The sequence below is a fragment of the Portunus trituberculatus genome, chromosome 6 (genome assembly GCF_017591435.1).
Source record: "Portunus trituberculatus isolate SZX2019 chromosome 6, ASM1759143v1, whole genome shotgun sequence".
Taxonomy (NCBI): domain Eukaryota; kingdom Metazoa; phylum Arthropoda; class Malacostraca; order Decapoda; family Portunidae; genus Portunus; species Portunus trituberculatus.
The window spans coordinates 2,593,889-2,612,658 of NC_059260.1; the positions used below are offsets into that span (position 1 = coordinate 2,593,889).

General features: G+C 40.0%; 1 protein-coding gene and 1 long non-coding RNA gene across 3 annotated transcripts in view; both read right to left on the reverse strand.

Moving 5' to 3' along the window:
• Positions 1 to 12,469, reverse strand: part of LOC123516930 (sacsin-like) — a 27,919-nt gene extending 15,450 nt beyond the window's left edge. Inside the window, 10 exon segments of the mRNA XM_045276714.1 lie at positions 1 to 243; positions 1,856 to 2,167; positions 2,826 to 2,984; positions 3,400 to 3,628; positions 3,935 to 4,743; positions 6,254 to 6,401; positions 8,337 to 8,447; positions 9,135 to 9,241; positions 9,495 to 9,535; positions 11,671 to 12,469. The exon segment at positions 1 to 243 is cut by the window's left edge and continues 107 nt beyond it. Of these exon segments, the coding sequence (XP_045132649.1) occupies positions 1 to 243; positions 1,856 to 2,167; positions 2,826 to 2,984; positions 3,400 to 3,628; positions 3,935 to 4,743; positions 6,254 to 6,401; positions 8,337 to 8,447; positions 9,135 to 9,241; positions 9,495 to 9,535; positions 11,671 to 11,807 (2,296 nt within the window). The 5' untranslated portion in view covers positions 11,808 to 12,469.
• A 3,106-nt stretch (positions 12,470 to 15,575) lies between these two features.
• On the reverse strand, positions 15,576 to 17,087 carry LOC123517577. Of its 2 annotated transcripts, none has more exons than XR_006678498.1 (3): positions 17,048 to 17,087; positions 16,189 to 16,382; positions 15,576 to 16,051 (listed from the first exon to the last, which is right to left on the reverse strand). It is a non-coding gene; the product is annotated as an uncharacterized LOC123517577 (long non-coding RNA). The 2 variants fall into 2 exon arrangements; XR_006678499.1 differs by having other exon boundaries at positions 17,035 to 17,073.
• Positions 17,088 to 18,770: the final 1,683 nt, after the last annotated feature.

The following is an 18,770-nucleotide window of genomic DNA, read 5'->3' on the forward strand; positions in this document are numbered from 1 at the left end:
GTCCCTGCAGCACCAAGGGGGAGACCAGGGAAGTGAGGTCCTGCACACGGGGAGGCTGGGAGGTGGGCAGGAGTGGGATGTGCTCTATGCTTTGTAGGTTAAGGTGTTGCAGGATGCCCCACACTGCAGCCAGCCATCGCTCAACATCCTGGGACAGTCGGCCGTTCTGCATGGTGCTCACACTCTTCTGAAGCAGTGATGGTCCGTGCTGTGAGGCTCGGAAGCGACACACCTGACTCACCCCTGCAAGATAATAATGTACACAGTTTTTAATTTTGCTATCTATGTTTTTTTTTCTTCAAGGTAAATTTGTTTTTTTCAATGATCTAGGTTTGTCTTCTTTGTTCTTTTAAGAGGTTTAAAATTAATATTTTTTTTTATCTATATTTTTTCTGCTTTGAATTCTTTTTTTTTTTTTCAAGTTTCAAATTCACCTTTTTTTTTAATTCATCCATACTTTAGTTTAAAATTTTCTTGTTTATTTTTTTGAAAGGTTCAATTTTTTTTTTTTATTGATCTATATTTCTTCAGGTTCAAATTATCTTGTTTATCTTTTAAGAGGTTCAAAATTAATGTTTTATGTTTCTGCTGATGTGGCACACCAGCACCTTTCCTGCAAAGTATAGTGGGTTTTTTTTTTTTTTCCAATTGTCTACAGTCAACCCTCGGCTATCGCAACTTCAGCTATCGCGTTTTATTGTTATCACGCACCCATGAAAAGCTGATAAAATTTCATTATCACGACCTTACATGCCTGCTATCAGGCGCCCAGCCATGACGTCATGGGATATCTGAGCGCTCATTGGCCAAAACGCCTTCCTGCCAAGATCAATTCGGCTATCGTGTTTTTGGCTATGGCGCGGCTATTTCGGCCCCAATTGGGCGCGATAGCCGAGGGTTAAGTGTAGTTTAATTTTTAAGATGTTCATGTTTCTCTTGCTTTGTGGCTCAGCGGTGTGTTGTTTTGTTTTCAGTATTGTTTTTATTTTCACAAGCTCACAGTTCATATATTCATTTATTTTCCATTCTATTATAAAGATTACTAACTCAGGTGCCTTATACTTATTATAATGCATAGAGTTTTAAGATACATGGTTTTAAAGTTCCTATACACTTTTGCAAAACAAGACAAAAACACACACAAACGCACACACACAGGAAATATAACTACCAACTTTGAAGGATAGACAGGAAAAAGGAGACCTAACAACGATGTATAAGTTAGTAATCTGTATGGAAAAGATAGACAGACAAGACCTGGTAACACTGATGGAGGATGGAGACAGATGAACAAGAGGACATTCCAAGATCATGGAAAGTCAAATGTCTGAGGAACATTAAGAAGTTCTGCTTTCCACACAGGATGGTAGACATCTGGAACAGATTGAGTGAAGAGATTGTAATAGCAGAAAGTGTGCTCAAATCGAAGAAAAAGTTGGATAAATGTAGATACGGAGAAAGGTCACTTGGAGCCACATTCCAACCCTATAGTACACAACTAAGTAAATACACACCTAATACAAGTCTACAAACTAATGAATGAAATGGATGTAATAGATAACAAGGAGCTGTTACCAAGATATGAAGTCACCAGTAGAAGCACAAGATGTAGTAGTAAAAACTTGAGGATGGGAAGATGCCTCAAGGACTTGGGAAGAAATAATCAGCTTTCCACAAAGAAGTCTAGCAGCATGGAATAGCCTGAGTGAAGGTGTCATGTCAGCAAGGAGTGTGCACTGCTTTAAAGAAAAGCTGGACAAATGTAGATATGGAGACAGGGCCACACCAGCATAATGCCCAGGCCCTGTAAAACTACAACTAGGTACACACACACACACACACCATGACAACTAACCAGAATCTGCCACAGCCTGTAGGACCTTCATGACAGGAGGAGCTACACTGACATCCACCAACTGCTTCTCCAGCCCCTGCAGTGCTTCAGCCTCCTGGCGGGAACAAAGGTACACTGGCTCGCCACCAGGTCTGAATGAGTCCCACGTCTTATCCTGAAGGGGCAGGAGTGGGAGGCCGCAAAGAGCACTGTATTTTGCATCCTTGGCAGCGTAACAGAGGAGGTGCTCTCGGTTCCACTCCTTCTTCAGTGTGGAGCATTTGGTGAGTGTGGAGCGGAGATGTTTGGGTGTGACTGGACTTGGTTGCTGGTCTGTGGGAGATGTGAAGTGAAGTGAAGTGAAGTGAAGTGAGGTGAGGTGAGGTGAAGAAAGGTAAGTAGGTAGGTAAGGTAAGTAGGTAGGTAAGGTAAGGTAAGTAGGTAGGTGAGATTTAATCAGGTTAGTGAGTGAGGCTGGAGGTTTGTCCTGCACAAGATGCCATACACAAGTGGCCAGTTTTTGTTACAATATTCCACTCTTTGATGGAAGAGGGGAGTGGGAAAGGACAGTAAGAAGTACAAGAAGAGAAAAGAAGAACAAGAAGAGAAAGGAACAAAAAGAAAGAGAAAAACATGGACAAGGGAAAACGAACAAAAGATGAACAAAAAGGGAAAAGAGGAAAACAACATGGATAAGAGAAAAGGAACGAGAAAAGGAAGAATAAGAACATGGGAAAAGAACAAGAGAAAAAGAATATATAAAAAAAATAAATAAATAAATAAATAAAAAAAAAAAAATAAAATAAATAAATAAATAAAAGAACAAAAGAAAAGGAAGAGGAATAATGATAGAAAAAAATAAATAAAATAAATAAATAAATAAATAAATAAAAAAAAAAATAAAATAAAATAAAATAAAATAAAAAAAATAAATAAAATAAGAGAAAAAGGAAAAGGAAGAGGAAGAGAGAATTGAGATCCCAGCACTCACCCATAACACACAGTGAGCTCAGGACATGTGAGGGCAGAGTTGCAAGGGGCAGGGACTGGGAACATAGCACTTTCTTCACCGTGTTGCTGACTTCCGAGGGCTTCAGGAGTTGAGGTCGTTGCAGGTAAGGACGTCCTGCACTGCGAGGAAGCCCTTCACCTGAGGACACAAGTGAAGGATTGAAGGAAGTAACATACATCCATCCATCCATCCATCTATCTTTATTTTTATTTTTTTTTTGTCAAAACAACAAACACAAATGTAAAAAAAAAAAAAATTAATAATAATAAATAAATAAAAAGGATTAGTATGCAAAAAAAAAAAAAAATAAATAAATAAAAAAAAAAAATAAATAAATAAATAAAAAAAATAATAAATAAAAAATAAAATAAATAAATAAATAAAACAAAATAAAATAAAAAGATAAAATAAAAATAAGCAAATAAAAAATTTGCTCCCCCACAAAAAAAAAAAAAAAAAAAAAAAAAAAAAAAAAAGTCCAACCCTATTCGGCAACTAAAAGACCAAAACAACCACTTCCTTTCCCCCCCTCCTCCAACACACTCATCCACACCCACCCACACACTCACCTCGGAGGCAATGATGTCCAACGCTAAGAGATTCTGCCACACTTTTTTCCCCAGCTTGAGCCACCGTCCAGACACCCCACCAAGGTCTGGCAGGAAGGAGTACCAGCGTGTGGCGTCAATGCTACCGCTCTGAGCTTCCTTCCACAGCTGTTTGAGGAGCCTTGTGTACGCCTTGGCCACCACTTTCACCACCAGGTCCTCGTTCCACACAACCTGCAGAGTGGAAGGCTTCAATTGGTGTGTCACTGATGGGTTATTATTTGTCTGTCTGTTTGTCTTTTGATTTTCATGTTTGGTGAATGTTAAGTTTTTGTTCATCATTTCTTTGCTTCAATTATTTTTTTAATTGTCAGTTTCCCCCCCCCCCGCTCTAATTCAGAATGATGGAAGTTCAAGTCTTGTCAGTCAGTTAGTCTTACTTTCACACACTCTCCCTCTCACATTCACTAACTCACTCTCTCCCTGCTGGCCATGGACATCATCACACACTCTATTCTCATCGGGACACCAGACACTCACATCGGCCTCCTTGCTGCTCTCGCTGGTCCTCCACTTGACCTGTCTGCGGTTCTGGTTGAGGATAAAGGCACCGTTGACCTGGATTGGAAGGCCGGTCTTGTTGGTCGGGTCAGGCGGTAGAGGCAGGAAGCTGAAGATGTGACCTGAAGCTTCAGTAGCTGGTGTGGAGGTGGGCACGGCAACCCCCACGAGAGGAATGTGCTTACTGGTATTCTTCCCCCCCCACTTCATCCACTCTGCTTCCGTCTTTCCCGGCAAGAGATGAAGGATTCTCATTTCCTGGCGGCGGGTGTTGCCTCTGCCCTCGTGGGTGTGGAGTGTGGCGTTGTAGGAGCAAGAGAGTGCCTTTGATGGGGAGCCCTTGCACTGCTGTAACTCCTGTCTGAACGCCTGCCTCTTGTTCCTCATCTGGGTCATGTTAGAGCTGGTGATCTCCATGGAGTGTGTCGCCGTCACTTTCTGGCCCTCCACCCGCCCGACGGTTATCTTCTCCAGGGACTTCAGGAAGGTGAGACACACACCGGCCTCCACTGCAAAGGAGCCAAACAGCCGCTGGACGTGCTCCGGGGTGTATACAGTGTCGGATATCTCGGAGGGCGTCTGCCGCAGCGGGAACCAAAACAGTGTGCCCGGGAAGTTGCCGGCGGCCTGGTGCTGTGGCGTCAAGCGGTGTCCCACGGCGCGCTGTGTGAAAGCGATTGGAAGCACCTCACTCAGTTCCTGCAGGGGGAGGCAGCGGCACATCCTCTCCACTGGCTCGCTGGGGTCCATGAAAAGCACCTCCTGCCCACTGATCACCGTCACATAGTCTGTGGCAAATACCGGTGCTTGTTAGGTTAGGCTGTTGAGTGGTTGTGTCTTGCTACTTCCCTTATGCAATCCTCAGTCAATGCTAACACTATTTCCAAAAGTTAGGTCAGGTTCTCTCATTCCTCAATAAATGCTAATATTCCCACAAGTTTGGTCAGGTTGTCTCATTCCTCAGTCAATGCTAATAAGCTTGTATTCTTATATTCTGTGCTTCATCTCTGCTATTTCAAGGCTTTATTAAAGTTTGCATTTTACAGATCCAGTGGCAGAGAAGATTTCTACATTATTAACTGAATAAACACAATTAAAAACCCACTAATCATCTCTTGTGCCCCTTGAAAATAGTCGTGAGAAAAAGTTTTCAAAAAAGTTTTTATGGTTTTAGAGGCAGAGTGACGAGATTTCTACATTATAAAATGGATGAACACACTTGAAAACCTTGCTAATCATCTCTGTGGCCCTTGAAAATAGTCGTGGTGAGAGAAAAGAGAGTTTTTAAGAGTTTTAATGGTTCTAGAGGCAGAGTGACGAGATTTCTACATTATAAACTGCACAAACACTCTTGAAAACCCCGCTAATCATCTCTGTGGTCCTTCAAAATAGTTGTGGTGAGAGAGTAAAGCATTTCTGAATATGGACCATTTTTAGATGCTATGTTAGGGTAGCTTCTTTCATTAGGTTCTATGGTGCACCTACAGTATTGCCTCAACACAGTGAGACCATGCAACACCAACACCACCACTCCCACACACTTCCCTGCCTTCCTTTAGTTACCCTATCATCTCCGTTGGACTTCTCTGATAACAACCTCACTGCACAAGGCTTTCTTCTTCCTCTCATCCCTATTCTGTCCAACTTTCTAACACCAAGAATTAACCAGTGCTCTCAATCATTCAACCCTTTCTCTGGTCAACTCTGGAACTCCCTGCCTGCTTCTGTATTTCCATGTTTCTAAGAATTGACTTTTTAAGAGAAATTTCAAGACATTTGTCCCTGATTTATGATGGCTAATTCTAATTTTCTTTTACGGAACCAGCATTCAAGTTTTTTTTTTTTCTCCCCCTCCAATATTTTGTTGCCCTTAGCTGGCTTTTCTCCCACATAATAATAACAAAGAATAAAACAAACATTTCTCTCCATGCAAGACAATACCCCCTCCACCTGACCACTGGTTATCGTATTCACCGCCATGATGAAAGAATACAAACCTCATTAAGTTTTCTCCTCGGACTCAGGAAAAGAGAAGCAAAACTAAGAGAATGTACATCTACCTTGACAAATAATGACCTGTCAGATGCAGATTTTATACATTCTCATTTTCCCCCGTGAATATAAAAAGAAAATAAATAAAAGAAATAAAAGAAAAAGAACAGAAAGCAATAGCCATCTCTACCATAAACACTGCCTTCAATAGACCTGTTAAGTGGACGGCAGACAAACATCCTCGGTAATTTTCCAGTTTGAATATGAAAAAATCAAGAAGTGCCTTAAAAACTACCTTCAATTTACCTGTCAAGTGGAAGACAGACTTGAATCCAAGGCCAAACTGTCCCACTTGTAATGGGTTGTCCTTCTTGATGCTCTCGCTCAGCTTCCGAATACCATGCCAGTCCTCCTCCGAGAAGACTGCATCGTTGTACAGACACACAGCCGGCCCCTACACACACACACACACACACACACATTGGTTAGTGGTGCATGCCATAGTAAGGAAAGGAAAGGAAAGGAAAGGAAAGGAAAGGAAAGGAGAGAATAAATAAAGAAGGGAAAAGATGGAGGAAAAAAAAAAAAAGTAAAATATGAAAAATACAAGATGAAGAAATAAAAAAGAAAAGATGACAAAAAAAAAAGGAAAATAAAATAAGACAAGGATGAAGGAAAGGAACCTAAAAAAGAAAATAACAAAGATGAAGGAAAAAAGGGAAAGAATGAAGAGAAAAAATTCACATCACTGTTAGCCTAATTCCAATGTCTCCGGTCACACCAGCTGGCTTAGTGCAGTGCTGAGTGAAATGAGACCATACCAAACTCACAAACAAGTACAAGAAATAAAAACAAATATGTAAATAAGTAAACAAGTAAATAAAACAAGCTAAAAGTGAGTAAGCCACGCAAAATAAAAACAAATCACCCTTTTAAACCTTACCTTACCTAACCTAACAAAAGCAAGACAAATCACCTTTTTAAGTCGAACCAAAACTTACCTAACCTGACAAAATCCAAACACATCACCCTTTTAAAACCTCACCTAACTCGACCTAACCTAACCAAAACACATCACCCTTTCAAAACCTCATCTAACCTTAAAAAACATCTCCTAACTTTATCTAACCTAACAAAAACACATGACCTTTTTAAACCAAACATTACCTAACCAAAACATATCACCTTTTTAAACCTCACTTAACCTAATCTGATCCAACCTAAACAGACCAAACTTTAACCAGAACATTACATTTCTTAATCTACCCCAATAAAGAACCTCACCTAACCTAACCTCACCTTATCTAATTGAAGCAGACTTTCGGAGAGTGAAAATGTGTGGTTTCCTTTGACTATTTTTAGAAAAGTACTATTTTGACTGATAGGAGTGTGGTAGGATAGTCAGACTTGGAGGAAGGTCTATGTAGGTGGAGGTATAACATGGAGGGATATGGAGGAAAGATTGCACACTTTCGTAGAGTGAAAATGCGGAAAAATATCTGGTTTCTTCTATGGCTATAATTAGAAAAGTATTATTTTGACTGATAGGAGTGTGGTAGGATAGCCAGACTTGGAGGGAAGGTGGAGGAAGGTCTGTGTAGGTGGAGGGAAGTGGAGGTATAACATGGAGGGAGATATGGAGGAAAGATTGCACACTTTCGTAAGGTGAAATGTGGAAAAATACCTGGTTTCTTTTGACCACAAACTATATCAAACCTAACCTAATATAACCTCATCTCACCTCACACTATCAAAGCAAACTCAAACCAAACCTTATTTAACATCTATTTAATTTTAGTTATTTTTGTTTATTTATTTATTTTATTTTTTTGCTTGCTAACCTAACCTAACCATATATCACCAAATCTCACCTGATCATTTCTTAATTACCTCACCTAACATGTTCAGATAAACCAAACCAAACGCCCACCCATTATTTATTGATTTATTCATTTTTATTTTTTTTTTTTTTTTGTAGCTAACCTAACCAGACCTTCATTACCCCTCCCTTTTTTTTTTCCCTTAATCTGACTTTTACTTTTTTCTTTTTTTTTTCTTTGGTGGAACAGGATTTTTTTTGGGGGGAGGACAGGATGGGAAATGGTAGACAGGATTTTTTTTCCCTAACCTAACCTAATGTAACCATACTTATTCTCTTTTCTTTTTTTTCTAACTCAACCTAACCATACCTTACTATACCATTCCAATTCTTTCTTTTTCCCTAACCTAGCCCAACTTAACTTAACCCAACCTAACCAAACCATACATGTTTTCTTTCTTTCTCTCTCTCTTTTTTTTTTTTACGTTTTTCCTAACCTAACCACACCGTACATATTTTTTGTTCTTTTACTTTTCCTAACCTAACCCAACTTAACCTCACCACACTCACCTGGAGAAACTTGTGCACCTTTTCCTCCACCTCTGGGTTGGTGAAGTGGTCAGGTACGTGAACCACCTCCACTGTGGTCGCTCCTGCATCCTCCGCATTCTGCACCAACTCCTACACACACACAAACACACACACACAAGGTTAGAATAAAAAATCTGTATTAAAATCTTAACAAATTCCAATGCCTGTTAAACCATTAAGAAAAACAGTAATGAAAGCTTAGCAACTTCCAATGCCTATTAAACCATTAAGAAAAAACAGTAATGAAAGCTTAACAACTTCCAATGCCTATTAAACCATTAGAGAAACAGTATTGAAGGCTTGATAACTTCCAATACCTTTTAAACCATTAAGAAAAACACTATTAAAGGCCTAACAGCTTCTAATGCCTATTAAACCATTAGAAAAATGAAAAACTAGCATAAAACACCACTAGAACCATGAAAATTAACAATAAAAACATTAGAACCTGTTAAATTATAAGAACCATGAAATTGCTTGTACAAAACCCCCATAAGAGTCTGATAAAACCATTAGAACCATGAAAACACACTAATAAAAACCCATCAAAACTTATTAAACCATTAGTATATAAAAACACCCTTGAAAATGGCCCCCTAAAAATATTCTATATACATGTACAAGTAAGAAAGAAAAAAGAAAAAAGAAAGAAAAAGAAAAAAGAAAAAAAAAAAGAAAAAGAAAAGGAAGGAAAGAAAGAAAAAAAAATATAGATAGACAGATAGAGACAGACAGACAAATAGATAGAAAGACAGACAGGGTCCTCTAGCCACAAACCTTGATGATCTGCCCATTGTCCGGGTACTGGGTGAGGATGTTCCGCAGCTGACCGACAACTGTGGGCACCTCGATCTTGTAGTAGGTGAACCTCCCCCCTGGCCGACCTGCCGTGAGGAATGGGGAGCTAGCAGTCTCAGTGTGGGGGGGGGGAGATAGGGGGGGCTTTATTTATTTATTTATTTCTATGGGTAAGGGGGGTGAGGGGAAGGAGACGGGATTTTTCTTTCCTTCTTTCCTTTCTTTCTTTTTTTTTTTTCAATGTCCTTAACCAGGTCTTCTTACATTAACAATAATAATAACAACAATAACAGCAGTAATAATAACAATGATAAAACCAATAACAAAAAAATTACTTACTCATGGTGGCCAGGGCTGCAATGTCACCACCCACTAAAAACCTGAAAAATAGAACAAAAAGAAAAATAAATAAATAAATCAAATAAATAGAATAAAATAAATAATAATGAAAGTTTTCCTATGACCAATAGTACCGTAATATTCACCGTACCACCCTGACACACCCTAATATAATCTCTATCACCCTGACAGACCTAATATTACTCACACCACCCTAATATCACCCTAACACAGCCTTAATATTAATCCATCACCTTGACACACCCTTAAATAGCTCTAATATTATCTATCACCCTGACACACCCTAATATTACTTGCACCACCCTGACACACACACTGATATTACTGACATCACCCTAACACAGCTTGAATATTATCCCTATCACCCTCACACACCCTTAAATAGCTAATATTACCCCTATCACCCTGACACTCTTAAAATGCTCTAACACATTTTCTCTATCACCCTGACACACCCTAATATTACTTCCAGCACTTTAATAAGCCAGAGGATATATTACCACGTCCAGTCTTGGGGCAGGCTGGGGCATCACGGGGCGGGAAGGGGCGGGGCGGGGCGGGGCGTGACAAGAGGCGTGGACACTGTGTTTACATGAAAATGACCTTGAAATTCCCGCGTTGTCATACTTCCTATCCAATCGTTAAATTCTTCTCACACACTCTCTAGCTTTTCTATTTGGGGTTAATTTGTAGTTTCAACCAATATACCTTCTTTTTTTCCTATGTTTAACAAGTGTGGGGACCTGGGAAAGCGGGGTTTTAACCTAATCTAACCTAACCCCATTTTCCGATAGGGTAAAATGGGGTTACAAATGCTGGTAGAAGTGTGATCTAGTGTGAAAATGTGTACTGTTACGTGTGGTGTATTGGTGGGAAACAGCAATAATTCCTTAATTAATTTCTTCACACACGCTCTCTTATCTTTTCTACTTTATTTCAATACCAGACCATTAGTTCGCCTCTCTCCTGTTTTCACTTTGATCCATTTCAACAGCCAACTATTACAGCTTTAAGCACATTTAAGAGGGAGGTTTTAAGACATTTATCCCGTTATTTTGGCTCATTCATTCAAACCTGCAAGGGAACTGGCAACTAAGTGAGCCTTTTTTTTTTTTTTTGTTGTTGCTCTTGGCCAGTTTTATCTCACAAAAAATCTCGGCTCAAAAAATCTATCATATACGCGAAAATATATTGGACCTCATCTATAAAAGAAATGCAGTTTTAAGATACCAAAGTAATATTCTCATGGATGAAGCATAATTCCTGGTTAAATTAGAACTGAATATATATAAAACACGCGAAAGCAACAGTGACTTGTAACTTCATACTTCCTATCCAGCAATCTACTTGAGTCATCCTCCTCCTCTGTCCCTCTCCCCCAGTGACACAGGCTCACACCATCGCCTCTGTCACAGCCCGCCGCCTCTCTTGTCTCAGACGCGTCCGTTCCACTCAGCATTTTTTTTTCTCACACCAACATTGCACCATTACAATTTCCCACACATATATAAACACGTACACACACATTCGTAACAGTATTAGAAATGTAGAAAGTAGGACCATAACAGCTTAATCCATCACAAGGGAGGCAAAAAGGACCCTTAAAACACATAAACCCTTCACTACATCCTTTTAAAACCATCACTGCAACCAGGAAACAAAGCCTCGAACCCCCAATCTTTCATTAGACTGCCAAACCACTGTAACCACGAAAACACCCTTGAGAACCCCACTAAAACCACTGAAAACATTGGAATCCGTCACCATTAATAAAAAAAAAAAAAAAAAAAAAAACACCATGACACCCCCAGATCACAGGAGACTCCCAGCCTTGAACCTCCAACATTAACTACTGACAGGACTGTAGCGTGCTGGACAGACCCACAACACCAACAAGGCTCAGTAATGAAGAGAGAGAGAGAGAGAGAGAGAGAGAGAGAGAGAGAGAGAGAGAGAGAGAGAGAGGACCCAGACAAGCACTATAACCCATCTGTCTGTCTGTCTGTCTAGTATTATCGGCGTCTCACGTACTTTTTATTTTATTTATTTTAGAGAGAGAGAGAGAGAGAGAGAGAGAGAGAGAGAGAGAGAGAGAGAGAGAGAGAGAGAGAGAGAGAGAGAGAGAGAGAATCACCACACCATACTTACAACTCACAAAGGAATGAATAACTTGCTAACACTCGATAACCAACGTACGCACAGGCGAGTAACCGACTGCTGTCTGCCGCAACCTGCCTGTGCTTGCCCCACTAGACTCGCCTCCCTCCACAATCCCCTTGCAAGATACCACATGCTAATAAATCACAAATATACCATAAATACAACACCACAACCCACAATCCTTCACGGAGAGGCACCCATATACACTACTAAGACATTCAAGGTCAACAGGATACAGTAGGAAGTGTGAAAGAGGTTGTTCTGGTGATTTGAAATATACAACTTGATAACCTGATACGCGTGGGGTTCGTGGTACTCGTCTCGTTCCCGTATTGTCCCTTACATACTTCCTGACTTCCCACTGCTATCTCTCTCTCTCTCTCTCTCTCTCTCTCCGTATATATTTATGTATGCACGTAATAACACACTCATTGGACTCCTCACCCCCCTCACATACACCCAGACACACTCAAACCATTTAAAACACTCAAAAATAATTAAAATACACTGAAAACACCATACACCTTAAAATACATCAATAAACACTCAAACCCACTAGAAACACCCAATATACAAAAAACACCACAAAACACACCTTAACACACCCAAAAGATACCCCCCACATACACCCAGAGCAATTAAACCACTCAAAATTATCCCAAAACACACTCAAACGTCATAATATACATAAAAATGCACATAAACACTTCGAAATCACCACGGTAGCTCAGCCCCTTCTCAATCCCTCCCCAACAAACTCCTCTCCACTTTCCAATCCCTCCCCAACAAGCTCTCCTCTCCACTTCCCAATCCCTCCCCAACAAGCTCCTCTCCAGTGTGAGGGCAGCCATTACACAACTGCCAGATTCAGTCCTTGCTCCCCAAGAAGCCCAGGTGACTTTACACAGGTGAGAATGATTATACAAACTCACTGAAAAGAAGCTGAAGTCACATATGTAGCTAAATCTCACAAAAATGTAGTTAAATTTAGCGACTTTCACGTTGGTAACTCTGCTCTCTCTCTCTCTCTCTCTCTCTCTCTCTCTCTCTCTCTGTACACGTATCGTTCTTGGTCGACTTGCTAGTGTGACGCAGGGACACATAACATCTGTTGCTGAAGGTCACATTGCTCATACATCCTTCTAGAAACACTGCATGCTTCACTTAATGTTGGAAGGGAACAACAACAACAGCAACAACAACAGCAGCAGCAACAGTAACAATAACAACAACAACAGCAACAGCAGCAACAGTAACAATAACAACAACAGCAGCAGCAACAACACCACCACCACTGGAAGATACAATAAAAATACTTCATAATGAATGGAAGGAGAGATATTTAGCAGATAAAAAAGAAATAATAATAATAATAATAATAATAATAATAATAATAATAATAATGCTAAAACAAAAATAATAACTATAATGAAGAGAAAAGGAAAAAAACATAACGAGGATATGAGAGAGAGAGAGAGAGAGAGAGAGAGAGAGAGAGAGAGTTGATTTATTGCCAGGCATGTTGATACACAAAAAAATACCAATACACTAGAGCAACGTTCCTAACTTTTCCGACCATAGCACCCCCTGTTGTCATGTCTCAGCAGTCCAGCACCCCTGACTAATATCTTGTTATTAGAAGGGTAAAAGAAAGCGAAGTGTGTGCACCACTTCCCAGCACCCCTTATAATTGATTTCAGCAGCCCCCAGGGGTGCTAGCACCCCAGGTTGGGAAACGCTGCGTGACTAGAGTGAATTCCTTTTCTTCCAGTACTATTATTATTATCATTATTATTATTATTATTATTATTATAATTATCATTGTTATTATTATTACTATTATTATTATTATTATTATTATTATTAGTAGTAGTAGTAGTAGTAGTAGTAGTAGTGGTGGTGGTGGAGCATGTCCTGAAAAAGCGGAAGGCGGGGTGAAACATTCTGGCAAGTCACATGAGTTGCAGTGATGGTGACGCGGTGCGTGGCGAATAAGGAGTGTGGGCGAGCGGCGCGTTCTGAACCTGTTCTTATCCTGAATGTGTTTGTATGTGTGTGTGTGTATATATATATATATATATATATATATATATATATATATATATATATATATATATATATATATATATATATATATATATATTGTTACGCCCGAGTTCAAAGAGAAATTTCACATTCGCATCTGACTTAAGGTCTAACCCAACTCGGACGTGCCAGAAATGAAAGGGAAGGAATTTTAACACGACTCGGAAATGGAGGGTGACAAGTATTGTGGCTTGGCTTCTCCTCTTCCTTCTCTCTCTTTCTCCTTCCTTTCCTCCTTAACCTCCCTTATTTCTCCTTTCTACTTCCTTCTGCTACTAATATCTACACACCTGACCCTAGCAACACACGAAAACACGTAGAAATCACCAGATATTAGGCAAAATATTGACGAACTGCGGGTTTGGAAAGAGGCGCCAGCCTGGGGCTATGTTGAGTCACCACCTGGGCTGTGGTCGTCACAGAGAACGGCGGAAGCTGGCTGTGACTCGGCTAAATTACGTAAATAATTTCATTTTAAAAATGACTTTTCGAATAAACGAAGCCACGCCCGAATGCTTGTTATTTTATGACGTGATAAATACTAAAAATAGTTTTAAAAATATCAAAACAACTCCAGCTTAACTAGTTTTTAAAAAATGTCTAAATTAAGTATGCTAAATATAAAAAAACATTTAAACTTATAAATCTGCTAAAACACCATGCAAAGTCAAGCCATTTTCACTTGGCGAGTAATTTACCACATTTGAGGGAGTATGAGCTATCTTTTAAGGCATTCCACAGCGAGTTACACCGAGAAGCACAAACGTGAGCAAATAAAATAAAGAAAAATATGACGTTTTTTCAACACCCCCAAACACCATTTCAAAGTCCACATATTTCACTCAATAGATTGATTTCACGCTTAAAAGGACACCAGCGATCCTCTGATACCACAAAGGCCCACTTATACCTTCAAATAAAAAACCTGAAAACTGAAAATGGAAAATTTGACCGTTAAAAAGCCTTTAACATTCGCCATAAAACACCACTAAACGCCACATATTTACCCAACACAGGGGCGGAACACACTTCAAACACAACGAAACATTTAAACAAACCATAAAAACATACCATGGAAGCGTAATATTACCCTCAGGAAATATTTGAAAAAAGCATTCAACCCAGCAGGCTGCCTAGGGGGGAGGGTGATGGCTGGGGGACTTGGGTGGGAGGCGGCCCGGAGGCAACACTGGCGGCGGGACCTCCATATTTAGCCTTTATCATCTTACCAAGCTAAAATTAAGCCACTCAGGGAACTATTGACCAGGGCATATGAAATGGTGCACTAGTGGCTTGCATTGTGACACATGTTTGGCTTACGGTAAGTGAAGGAAGCAAATATCAGCGTGTATTATAGACGCCTTGCTCTTTTTAATGTTCGTTGTACCTATCACATATTAATATTTACGTGCTAATTAAACTCTCATACGTAAAGAAAACCTTTCAATAAGTGAATGGCCTTATAAGTACCTTTAATTGATGAAGATAAGGCAGTGTTGAGATTGTGGTGAAGGCACTGCTTGTCTTGCCGCATGGTGATAGGTGATTGGCACTGCTTGAAATCTATCGGTGATATAGCAACACATCGTGTGTGTGTGTGTGTGATTGTCTTTTGAGTGTTCATGGCAGTGTGTGTGTGTGTGTGTGTGTGTGTGTGTGTGTGGAACGCACTAGGCGACACACCGAGACATCTGGTAGGAAATATGAAAAACTAATAAGCCTATAACAGGACGCATTAATTAAGGGTGAAAATTGGATACTGGTATACATTTCACACGTGAAAGCAGAGGATTTACAAAGGAATAACACAATGCAAGGTATATAAAATAACACATGAAAACATATTAAACATATCAAATAGAACATATTAAATAGAAATATTTACCATTGAAAAGAAAAAGAGGTATACATGTACACTGTACACTGCTATCACTATGCTATGCACAAGTTGTCCATATCACTGTTTTCTGCTGGTGTAGATAAGGCATTGCAAAAAACCTTACCCACTAGCTACACATCTACAACTGTCTACAAAATCTACAAGTTTATCCACCCAATCTACAAATGGTCAATGAAATACACTACACCAGTGATGAAGATTTGTGGCCAACCTTCACAACTTCATTGGTGCGTTTCCAAGAATCACCCATTTCTTCCTCCTGCTCCGGACCTTTTGTTCCTTTGGCTACACCGGCAGTAGCAGCAGCGGCAGCAGTCTGGTGTCTGTTGTATGTCTTGCACGTTCACTCCGAACACTTCCCTCACTTGTTTGGTGTTAGTAGTACTGAATCCTGGAACAAGAGGTGGAACAATATTGAAATGGCGTCAACAGTAATAAGTCTTGAAAAAAATAACAACAAAGAGTTCAAAACCTTTTTAAATGAGACACGCGGAGATAAAAGTGTGATGTGCAAACCACAATACTCACATCACGGTCACTCAACACTTTATTCTGGGCTTGCTTCGCTGTAGTCACTCCTGTGGGAGGAATACAATGCCGTCCTGTTCAATGGTGCATGCAGCCGCTGGCTTCCTCCTCCCGTCCTGTGGTACACTGGCTGGGTTGGGGAAGCTTGCGTGGATGATAACACGTCGACGCATCTTCAGGAACCCGACAAACATCTGTACAGTGAACATGTTGCAGGTGAGATGAAAGGAAAGGTATGAAGTGTGAGTCGGCTAACTATACAGTATTGCAATATTCTCAGTGTGTCAAGAACAATTTAGGAAGTGTTTAAAGTATGCAACAATCTCACCCACTACTTAATAACGCCATCTTTGCCACAGCACAGCCACAACACATCCACAGCATAGACACCACTATAGACACTCAATTTATAATGAAATCATCCCCACACACATCCAAGAGACCCTAATACACATCAAAACCTCTTAAAACACTCAAATCTAACCCAAAACACACTCAAAACACCATGCAACACCTCACAATGCTGGAATATACACCCAAGACTCACTAGAAACACCCAATAGGTACACACCAAAATACGTAACTTGAAACACTATAAACACCATGCAACACCTCAAAATGCCCCCAAAACACACTCAAAAAATGCAGATACTCAAACACACCTCCACACCACACTCAAGGCACGTCAAATACACATGTATAAGAGACTTAAAACACACTAAAAGCACACGAAATACACCCAGAATATACTTATATCACCCACAAAACACACTTAAAACACCCCAAATATACCCCAGACCAACATTATGCATTATAAAGAACGTTAGGATTAAAAGGGACACTTACCTAAATATTCCACCTTAGCTCCTTCTCCTATTCCGCCTCTATTTCTCGTTTATTCTTCGTCCTCCTCCTTTATTTCTCCTTCTTCTTTCTTCTATTACTTCCGTCTTCACGTCTGAGCCTAGAAACACATCAAAACATTAGATATTAGGCAAAATATTGAGGAAATGGAGGGTGACAAGTATTGTGGCTTGGCTTCTCCTCTTCCTCTCTCTCTCTTTCTCCTTCCTTTCCTCCTTAACCTCCCTTATTTCTCCTTTCTACTTCCTTCTGCTACTAATATCTACACACCTGACCCTAGCAACACACGAAAACACATCAAAACATTAGATATTAGGCAAAATATTGAGGAAATGGAGGGTGACTTAAGTATTGTGGCTTGGCTTCTCCTCTTCCTTCTCTCTCTCTTTCTCCTTCCTTTCCTCCTTAACCTCCCTTATTTCTCCTTTCTACTTCCTTCTGCTACTAATATCTACACACCTGACCCTAGCAACACACGAAAACACGTAGAAATCACCAGATATTAGGCAAAATATTGACGAACTGCGGGTTTGGGAAAGAGGCGCCAGCCTGGGGCTATGTTGAGTCACCACCTGGGCTGTGGTCGTCACAGAGAACGGCGGAAGCTGGCGGTGACTCGGCTAAATTACGTAAATAATTTCATTTTAAAAATGACTTTTCGAATAAACGAAGCCACGGCCGAATGCTTGTTATTTTATGACGTGATAAATACTAAAAATAGTTTTAAAAATATCAAAACAACTCCAGCTTGACTAGTTTTAAAAAAATGCCTAAATTAAGTATGCTAAATATAAAAAAACATTTAAAATTATAAATCTGCTAAAACACCCTAGAAAGTCAAGCCATTTTCACTTGGTGAGTAATTTACCACATTTGAGGGAGTATGAGCTATCTTTTAAGGCATTCCACAGCGAGTTACACCGAGAAGCACAAACGTGAGCAAATAAAATAAAGAAAAATATGACGTTTTTCAACACCCCAAACACCATTTCAAAGTCCACATATTTCACTCAATAGATTGATTTCACGCTTAAAAGGACACCGGCGATCCTCTGATACCACAAAGGCCCACTTATACCTTCAAATAAAAAACCAGAAAACTGGAAATGGAAAATTTTGACCGTTAAAAAGCCTTTAACATTCGCCATAAAACACCACTAAACGCCACATATTTACCCAACACAGGGGCGGAACACACTTCAAACACAACGAAACATTTAAACAAACCATAAAACATACCATGGAAGCGTAATATTACCCTCAGGAAATATTTGAAAAAGCATTCAACCCAGCAGGCTGCCTAGGGGGGAGGGTGATGGCTGGGGGACTTGGGTGGGAGGCGGCCCGGAGGCAACACTGGCGGCGGGACCTCCATATTTAGCCTTTATCATCTTACCAAGCTAAAATTAAGCCACTCAGGGAACTATTGACCAGGGCATATGAAATGGTGCACTGGTGGCTTGCATTGTGACACATGTTTGGCTTACGGTAAGTGAAGGAAGCAAATATCAGCGGGTATTATAGACGCCTTGCTCTTTTTGTTCGTTATACCTATCACATATTAATATTTACGTGCTAATTAAACTCTCATACGTAAAGAAAACCTAACAATAAGTGAATGGCCTTATAAGTACCTTTAATTGATGAAGATAAGGCAGTGTTGAGGTTGTGGTGAAGGCGTGCAATTGCACTGTTTGTCTTGCCGCATGGTGATAGGT